The sequence below is a fragment of the Antechinus flavipes genome, chromosome 5, assembly GCF_016432865.1.
Source record: "Antechinus flavipes isolate AdamAnt ecotype Samford, QLD, Australia chromosome 5, AdamAnt_v2, whole genome shotgun sequence".
Lineage (NCBI taxonomy): Eukaryota > Metazoa > Chordata > Mammalia > Dasyuromorphia > Dasyuridae > Antechinus > Antechinus flavipes.
Genome location: NC_067402.1, coordinates 115,450,968 through 115,461,082, shown reverse-complemented (window position 1 = coordinate 115,461,082; position 10,115 = coordinate 115,450,968). Strand labels below are relative to the sequence as shown.

At 41.0% G+C, this 10,115-nt stretch overlaps 1 protein-coding gene across 1 annotated transcript; it reads left to right on the top strand.

Moving 5' to 3' along the window:
• Window positions 1-295: 295 nt before the first annotated feature.
• LEP (leptin) lies at window positions 296-4,491 on the top strand. Its single transcript, XM_052001395.1, has 2 exons — window positions 296-439; window positions 4,128-4,491. Exons 1-2 carry the CDS (start codon window positions 296-298, stop codon window positions 4,485-4,487), a joined length of 504 nt encoding a protein of 167 aa, XP_051857355.1. The 3' UTR covers window positions 4,488-4,491.
• The last annotated feature ends 5,624 nt before the right edge of the window (window positions 4,492-10,115 follow it).

Genomic DNA, 10,115 nt, shown 5'->3' with positions numbered 1-10,115 from the left:
TTGCCTAGAGTTACAAAACTAGTAAGTGTCTGAGGCAGAATTTGAATTCAAGACTTCCTGACCAGATCCAGCACGGTCTCTATTCACTGTGTCACTGCTTAAGGAATGTATTCCATTAATATTTCTTGGTAACGACTTATCCTGGATTTTGATCCAGAAAGCAGTCAAGGAAGAGAATGATGACATTTGAGGGCCAAGTGTAAGGTTTGTCCTGGGTTCTCCAAGTAACTTGCATCTCAGTTTGCTTGTTTCTTCTTTTCAAGGTCAATCAGGCACATTCACTTTGGAGAGGAAAATGCATTGTGTGCCTTTGTTCGGCTTCTTGTGGTTTTGCCACCACCTCTACTACAGCCAAGCGGTACCCATCCGGAAAGTCCAAGATGACACGAAAACCCTCACCAAGACCATCATCACGAGGATCAACGACATCTCGCACATGGTAGGGGAAGTGCATCAATGTGCAATATGACTCTGGATAGGATCCAGACTGAATTCCCTTCCCAGAGAGTGGCTTAGAACTAGGGTCTGTGTCTTTCGTTGCCTCTGGTTTTCTTCTGTATCCTACTTTTTCTTCTGTTGACCATCAGCCTTTTTTTTCATAATTATAACTTTTTATTGACAAAACTCATGCCAGGGTAATTTTTTACAACATTATCCCTTGCACTCACTTCTGTTCCCATTTTTCCCCTTCCTCCCTCCACCCCCTCCCTTTAGATGGCAAGCAGTCCTATACATATTAAATATGTGTTGACCATCAGCCTTAATCTACCCTTCTTCTGCTTTGTTCTGATTATAAAACAGGTGAAAACTATCTTTGTCCGATGGTTGCAGGAGTTGTCCCTTTAAAACCTAATGTCCCTTTAAAACCAACATTAGCCATGCTTAATTCTAATTTACCATCAAGGAAACCAAAACTCAAATAAGTTAGATATGGTAGAATATTCTGTTGGTCTGTATCCAAGTCAGGTAGTCTGTAGCATTTATTGTTCTCTCTTGGGAATTCAAGGCAATCATGGTGCACCATCTCTCATCCTCTCTTGCTAGATAGTGTAGTAAAAACTGCAGTAGACTTGGAATCAGCAGACAGTTTCATATCCCTATGAATGGAGACCATATGAATAGCAAAACAGTAAAGGTCTGGAAAGGTGGGTTACCTCAGCACCTTTCCCTGTATGTCTATGTTTGTACCGTACATCTGTATTGAAAGTGTCCCTGGTAGGAGAGTATAACTTATACTTAAACTGAAAATGAAGTCTTAAGTTACATCCTGCACCAGACAACTTGGGCCGGGAGGATGCCATGTCACAAGATCATTGACAAATCTTTCAGAACTCTTCCCTAATTCTCTTAGGTGTACTTTATGCTAGAGAATGCCTATAACTTGAATGGTAAGAACAATAGGTTATGGAAACTATCCTTCCTTCCCAATGATGCTAGAGGGCCTGATGGAGGTCACACTCTTGCTGGGTGAGCAGCTGCAGGAACAACAGGAGGTGGTTGTTAGATTATAACACAGCAGGAGAGCCCTATACAGGTGACGGTGGGACCAGACCTTTGGGCTGCAGGAGGATGGCTACTGCTCCAGTCACTATTGTTTGCCTGTCCATGTTCCTGGGGCAACCAGAGCAGACACTGACATTTCTAAGTCCATATGAACTAAAGCTTAAGACCCAGCCGTGGTCCTTCTCTACAGAATTGGCAATGTTAGCTTATATTGAAGACAGTTTGACACAGGGAGATAGTCCCAAAATGTGCAGTTCCTCTGGCTAGGAAGCTGTTAAGCCAGGGTTTCCAGCTATTTAGCTGAGATGCAGTCTCAGACATGCTTTAGAATATATCATCCATTCTGCTATCCGAGAGTCATCTTGAGCTAGGAGGAGATAGTAATGCAAGAAGAAAAAGCCATAATAAGGACTCAACAGACTATTTAGGTGGGCATCCTATTCCTGGAGATCTAGTTGCTTTGATTGATGTGAAATAAATGACCAACTAGAAGGCAGGATGAAGGGTGCTGGTTTAGAGCCAAAAAGAGTATGCTAAGGCAACAGAAACCGAATGTTAAATAACTGTACTGAATGATCCATCTTGGCCCCAGAAAAAAAGATGAGTAAATGCTCTTCCCTACTCTTGGTTAAGAAGTGGGGTATTATGGGTACAGAATACTTCATATACTGTCAGACAAGAGCACTGTGTTGGAGGATTTTACTCCATTGTTTTTTGTAGTTGTTCATGGAAAGGAGGGCTCATTAAGGGTGGGAGTGGGATATATTTAGAAATCACTGTAAAGGAAAAACAAAAGATATCAATGTAGCTTTTTATTGCTTGACTATGTATATTTATTTCAAGAGTTTTGTTTTTCTGTTTCCCCCAGTGGAATAGATGCAAAGGAGAGAAATTGAAATTGAAATTTTTAAAAAGCCATCAGTAAAACTTCTTGAATAATATGTGTTTAATTAATTTTTTATTTAAAAGCATGTCCCCCTTTTACCTTCCCCTGCACTGGAAAGAAAACAAAAACATAAACAAAAAACAGAGCCTTTGTAACAAATATACATAGTCAAGCAAAACAAATTCCCATGTTGGCCATGTCCAAAAATAATATCTTCAATCTGCATTTTGAGTATAAAACCCCTTTTATAAAGATAAATTCTTTTTCAGAATCATGGTTGATCGTTATATAGATCATATGTATTAAACTATAAAAAATGGTTAAAGATCCTGAACTCACATATGGGAATGAAGGGTCAGAGTTCAAGATTCCCCTAAAGATTCCCACAGCTGTGCATTGTGACGCCCCCAAGCAGTAAGCTTGGCAGACTATAGGAAAGTACTCTTAGAAAGGCAGAGAATTCCCAAAGGGGGAAAGTAGAGATCAGGTGGAGACCCCAGACTCTCCTAGATCAACCATATGAGGTTCTAAAAGGCTGGTGTGTTCACGACAAGGGCCCAGATTATGTGGCCCATTTGTCTGACAGCAGACAATTGAGGGAAGGAAGTCTGCCAAATGAAAAGAAAGGAGTAGTGGAGGTGGGGCGATCATCTCTGATTTTTCTTGAGAGAGTCTTGACCCGAGTCCAGGGACTAGGTCACAAATGTTGATTGGCACAGACTCTAGTTGATTAAGAAACTGGATCACGAGCAATTTAGCCAAGCAGTGGGGGTTGCAACTCAAGGAGAAGACATCTCCTCCTAGGGAAGGGATAAAGGGAGGAGGAGAGGATAAAGCTTAAGGTGAAATACTGTTCATACAAAGAGGAACCTAAACCACTGATCTCACTTCTCTGAGGCTGCCTGTATGGTTGACGATTCCGGGAGGGCAAGAAAGTTAGGTGAGACTTATAGAACAGAGCAGTTCTGGTGAGTGGTTCCCTGAATAGTTTTCTCTGGGGGTTTATATTTGTGTTTCCCTGTTATAAGTGTGCTGAATTATAAGCGTCCAGAAATCTCATAGTAGTCCATACAACAAAGGGTTTGGACAGTGATAACCCTGTGTCTTTGCCATCACCTCCTGAGACCTTCCTAAGCACTCAGGTGTGTAGTTGTACTAGAAATCCTGGCCATTTGCAGTCAGAGATCACAGGACTGTGACAGGAAAAGTCCTTGATGCTTCCAGGAGCATGACATCCCAAGTCTACCTAATTTTTAAAAATTCGGTTCAAATCAATAAAAAGTTACTAAGGATATCTTGGATCCTTCATACTGGGAGTAGTGCTGTGAGAGGAATAAGACTTAAATTGGACCTTTAATGGGAAGAATGGGGATGGAAGAGGAAGAGTATTCCAGATGAAACAGCAGAAACAAAGCATCGGGGAATATCCACCTAATATTTAGGAGATTTGACTGGATTAAAAGTGCAGGTTGGAGGTTGGTGCATTATGGGATTTAAAACTGAAAGAAATAGTCTAATCTCCTCCTTCCCATTTTTCAGATCAGGAAACTGAGACTGGAGAGGTTAAATGACTTAAAATGCCAAAGATAACATAGGTAAAAAAATAAATAAATAAGGTCAAGAACTCTGACTTCAAATCTAGTGTTCTATTAGAAAATGCTAATAATTAAAGCCCAGAGAGGGAAGGGAAATTAACTCAGTGTTTGTGCTTGACTTTCTCCCTATTCCTTTCACACAGTATTCAATTTCTGCCAAACAGAAGGTAACTGGCTTGGACTTCATCCCAGGACTCCATCCCTTCCAGAGTTTGTCAGACATGGACCAGACTTTGGCCATCTACCAGCAGATCCTCTCCAATCTATCTTCCAGAAACATGGTGCAAATATCCAATGACCTTGAGAACCTCAGAGACCTTCTCCATTTGCTGGGTTCCTTAAAGAGCTGTCCCTTCGATGAAGCTGATGGTTTGAGTGCTTTGGGGAATTTGGAAGGTGTCATGGAAGCCTCACTCTATTCCACGGAAGTGGTGACCCTGAGCCGACTTCAGAAGTCCCTATATGGCATGCTCCAACAGCTGGATCTCATCCATGGTTGCTGAAGCGAGAGAGAGTGAGAGAGAGAGAGAGAGAGAGAGAGAGAGAGAGAGAGAGAGAGAGAGAGAGAACCAATCCCCTGGTTCATGAAAAACCTAGAGTAGAAAACTTTAGATTTCTTCAGCAAAATCTAGACTTTTGACTGTATCTTTACCTGGGGTATAAGATGGTACCCTATGAATCCTCCCAGTCATATCCTCCAAGGCAAAACAAAAGTCATATACAGCTGGAAGCTAAAGATCTACACATATATCAAAATTTGGCTCAAGTTGCCATTCCATGAACAGTGGGTACATCATAGTGTGATTCTTATTGAACTCTTCAGCTGCTGACAGAGCTGATATCTATCCCTTCTTCACCTCCTTGCCAAACCCACTCCTCTTTCTTCCCCCAAGCCCCTACTACACATAAATATGAGCAATCGTGACTTTAAGCAATGGGAACATTAATTTTTCCCTAGTAACTTTGAAGAGTCATCAGAAGATTTCAATTTGAAATAACACTCTTGGGGAGCCCCATTTTGAATTATTAAGAAACGGCCCCCAGATGCAGTTGGCAACTCCTAAGTGGCACGACTTAGAATCTTTTATTTATTGTTGGTTTTTTGTTTTTTGTTTTTATCATGATTGTTTTTGCTGCATTTACTTTTATGGTCTATTTCAGACCAGCTCAGACTAAGAGTGCTTCAGAATCCGTATTGCCTTTGGAAAAGTTGGGTCCTGTTGAGTGACTTTGGGAACATCGAGGCTTTCAAGCCAGACCAAGTGGAATTAACTCTTCTTTATTTCTTCTGGAACTGACTTTAAATTAAAGTGATTTATTTTCATTGGCTTCTATGCCATTTCAAGTGGATCACCAAGAACCAGATTATTTAAGGGGGGAAAAAGATGAGAATTGCTTTGAAATGGAATGTTCAGCAGTGAAATTCAGGAGTAGGATGGGATGGGATTACATTTTCAGGGTAAAATGGGTTATTACTTTATGTGTCCTTTGAATAACATTTAGCATAAAGATTCCTTTCCCCACTTCCCCCTCTCATCATCCTACCACATACCTCAAGTATGGGGTGCTACTAATAGTACTGTGACTTCAATTTCTCAGTTCTTATGGCCACCCAGAAGAACTTTTTTTTCCCAAAAACAGCAAAAGGAAATCAGAAAGAAGAGAAACAGGTAGGAAGGGACAAATCATAGTCAAGAAACTGTAGAGAAATCTCAAGGAATTTGTGGAAATTAGGGCTTTGAGACTCTGAACAGCTGTTTGCTAATGGCAGTCGTAAACTTGGGGCTTAGGAACAGAGTGAGAATGCAATGAGCAAAGATAACCTTTTAGGAAAAGTGTTCTAGATGGAGGGCTGGGAGAGTGGAAATGGAGAGTGGCGGAACCAAAGAAAATGTACCCACACCTCACTCTGTTACTGGGAAATGAGAAGCAATAAATCCCCAAAAGAGAAGGGAAACCGACTCATTGGCTAATTGTGATGGACTCTCTCCCTTTTCCTCTAACACAGAAGACATCCTTACTACAGTGACCATCACGTAAGGGAAGAGAGAAAGAAATAAGCATTTATTTAGTTTACTCTGTGCCGGGCACTGTGCTAAGTACTTTATAATTATCTCATTTGATATAATCTCCATATTATCTCATTTGACATAACCTCTCTGGGCCTCAGTTTTCTCATCTGTAAAATGAAAGGATTAGTTACAATCTCTCCCAGCTCTAAATCTGTATTCCTATACCACATGCTTGTCCTTTCCCCATCACCATCCAGCATTTATGTAGAAGAAAAGCTGTTACATACTCAATGGGAGTCTCTGTCTCTGCGCTCAGACCAGTATTTCTTACCCAGAGCTGTCTGGTTCTCCTTGTGGCCTCAGGCTAATTGCTTATTGTTTGTACAACAAAAGTGTCTGCACTTGAGCCTCTGGCATGAATTAATCACTCCTTTGTGGTGTTCTTTTTTTTTTTTTTTTTTTTTTTTTTTTGGTGTCTCCTACAAAGCAGAGTCCCTCTCTCCTGTTCATTCAGCTGGTAGAGGCAGAGTGGGATAACTGGAAAAGTGTTGGATTTGAATTCAGAGGACCTGGGTTTAGAACCCAAGCTCTGTCACTTACTTGTCTGGGCAAATCATTCAATCATTCTGAACCTCAGTTCCTCAAGGGTTTGGACTAGTGACCTCTAAAACTTCTTCCAGCTCTAACTCAATGATCTAATGACGAGGATTTCCTCTTTTCCATTGGTGAGGGTTCTTGATGAGGGATCGAAGAAGCCCTAGGATGGTCCTCTGGTCCAGAGATCTGGATGGATACTAGTGAGATATCAAAATCAAAGTGCAATCGCGTCTATAAGATAAGCTACCTGTGGCCAGAGCTATTGATCCAAGCCATGAGGGCTCATAGGAAGGCATGGGATTTTCCTCTTTAAAAAATACCAGCCTTTAAAAGGCTTCTTTTAGAGACTACTTTTGGTTCTTTTTTCAAGCTAAATGATATTGTCGATGTTGCTTAGATATTGCTTGCTGAGGACTGAACAGCACCATATATTATTGTTCAGTCATGTCTGACCCCTTGAACCATACTGTTTTCTTGGCAAATATACTGGTGTGGCTTGCTATTTCCTCCTCCAAGGGAAAACAAAGGTTAAGTGACTTGTCCAAGTTCACATAGGACGTTTCTGAGGTTGGCTTTGAACTCAGATCTTCTCAAGTCCATCACTTTATCCATGCACCATCTAACTGCCTCTCCCATATAATATAAAGAGATAGAAAAGAAAAGAGAAAAAAATCCATTCTTTGCTCTCAAGGAACTGGTGTCCTAGTTGGGAAAAGCTAAAAGTGAAACTTCTGCCTCTGGTTATAACAGAAATAATAAAAGCATAATTGCAAAGCAAAACATATAAGCTGAGCACCAAATCTCTAGGGGGAACCATAAGGTAGTAACTAACTATCACACTTCTCATTTTTCAAACCCCTTTCACCTCCATTCTCACCTCCCCACAATATTTTTAAAGTAGTTCAGGCAGATTTTTATCCCAATTTTAAAAATAAGAGAGCTTAAAGTACCCAGAGGTTAAAAGATTAACTGTAATATGAGATTGAACACTTAGTAAGTGGTATGGCTGGGCTCCTGGTTCTAGATTTGTTGGACTGTGAGCCCATCTAGGGAGACTGAACATGCTTAAGTTGCTTTGGACCAGGGAGGCTTCCTGGAAAGGGTAAATTTTGAGGCAGATTTGGAAGGGGAAGCAGGATGAGAATAGTCAAAGGGACAAAGAAGAATTTTGGGGCAGAAATTCTGATCTATTTAGATACACAAAAAATAAGAATAAGCAAGTTATATTTAGAGATTGGCTGGGTTAGAAAGTGGTAGATCAAGAGTCTTAAGAAGAAGGGATTGAGAAAGGTCTTGAAAGACAAAGAGTTTAGAGGTGAAACAATCAGCATTAGGGGTCTTTAAGCAAGGGGTTTACATGATGTCACCACCCAAGATGACAACTGTCTGGGTTCCTCTTCAGAAATCTTATCCTTCATCTTTTTTCATCACTTGCTTAGACAGAAAAAAAAAAAAAAACAAAGAAAAAAGTGGTTCCTTCTTTTGTAAAACCAAGTAGCATCAATTCTAAAGTCAAACTTCTTCACAAGGGCACAGCCAAACTTAAATTGTTTGCATTTTTCTCCATCCGTTGTCGAAAACAAAATTCAGGAGATTACAAATAAACTACCTTTACCCCCCCAAGTCTTAATTTTCTTTTGCTGTTTCCTGAGGAGATGGCGGGGGTGGAGGTGGGTGCTTCAATCCCAAAGCTCATTTTATTTAATAGGGTCTGGCTTGATACAACCCCATCCATCAAGTGGGGCCAATTCCACCCTGGCATCAGGTAGAGCCAGCTCCCACTTATTCAGGGTAAAAGATTACCCCCAAACACAGAGCCAGCAGCGTCTGTAAATGATGTCCCAAAGTCACTGGATTTCTTCAACATGTCATTGAATGATGTATACTCCTGAGGTAAATGAAGCCAAAACTTTCTCCTCTTACAGAAAATAGGTGTGATGAAGCAGGGACAATGAGAATAGAATTTTCTTGTTCTTAAGCAGAGGTCTGTGAACTTTTTTCCATTTTGAGAAGTTTCTTAATATAATTGTTTGTGATCTTATGTATTTTATTTTATTTAAAAACATGATACCAAGCAGGATGTCACCAGACTGCCAGAAAGGTCTATAATACAAAAAAAAAAAAAAAGTTAAGAACTTCTGTTCTAGAGAGAGTACCCATACTCCACATGAAGGTGCCCCATTAGATTTATTTCATAGTAACACTGCCAAAGTTGCAAAGCCCTAATATAATATTCTTTTGACCACTTTTTTAGAACAATGTGCTTCTGGAACTGACAGTTCTTTTTAAGGTTGTGAGATCTTGGACAAGCCACTCAAAATTCTCTGCTTCTCAAGTTCCTCGGCTATAAAATGGAGAGATTGGAATTGATGATCCTGCAGTCCCTTCCAGCCCTGAATCAATGATCTAACATAGTTATGTGACTTCTGCTTGAAAATCTTAAGCAACAAAGAGCTCATTGCTCTACAAAATAGTCTGTCCCATAGTTGGACAAATCTAAATGTTAGAAACTTCTTCCTCACATGGAGCTGAAATCCTCTTACTTGTAACTTGCCCCAGTTGATCCTAACTTTTTCCTTCAGGATCAAGTAAAACAACTTGCTCTTCAAAGTTCAAAGATTAGGAGAGGGAATCAGCATTTATATGGCACCTACTCTGCCCAGCACTGTGCAAAGTGCTTTTTGACAAATAATCTCTCAGTTGATCCTCAAAACAACCCTGGAAACTAATTGATATTATTATCCTGCTTTACAGATGAGGAAACTGAGGCAGGCAGGGATTAAGTGATTTGCTTAAGGTTGAGTTGCCTAAGGTTGAAATTGAACTCAGATCTTGATACCAGGCCCAGCTCTAGGCCCTGAGACACTTAGCTGACTTATTCAAAGACAGCTATGGTTGCTCCCTTTCGTTAACCCCCTGATTATCTCCTAGAAAATTTAAAACCCTGAGCTGGCTCTTTCTGGCTACCCAACAGACACTTGGCCACCTGCCCTCTTCTGCCCAGTTGGCAAACATCCAGGGAATGCAGGCTAATTTTAATATTGGCCTAAATGGAGCATAATTAGGGAGGCAGGTTTGCCAGGCAGGGAAACTGTCAGCACAGATTCTCGGGGACATTAGCATCCTGAAGTGGATTTTCTAAGGCCACTCTATACGAGGCAAAGCCCTGTTAATGCCAGTTCTGTCAAATGACCAAGCCAAATGGAAGGGCCTGTTTCGCGTGCCCTCAGGCCCCAGGCCCAACAGGGATCATACAGTTCATCATCTATCAGCAGACATTTATGGATTGTCCACTCTGGACAAGAAGCAGTGCTAGGAGCTGTTCAGGACACAGAGATGAATCTCATATTTCTCCTGCCCTCACAGCGCTTCATGGCTCTCAAAAAAATGGCCTTGAAGACCTGGACTGTCTGTTGGAAGAGAGCACCCAAGAGGGCTCAGCTCCATGAAGGAGGCCTTGTTTCCATAATGGCAGAAATTCAATGGAACATCTGCGGGGCATTCTTCGGCCCCAGACTTCCG

Bases quoted from the DNA above. Each gene is read 5' to 3' on its own strand.
- LEP (XM_052001395.1), top strand. From the start codon at position 296: ATGCATTGTGTGCCTTTGTTCGGCTTCTTGTGGTTTTGCCACCACCTC. The intron at 440-4,127 runs GTAGGGGAAGTG...CCTTTCACACAG, and splicing joins TCAACGACATCTCGCACATG to TATTCAATTTCTGCCAAACA.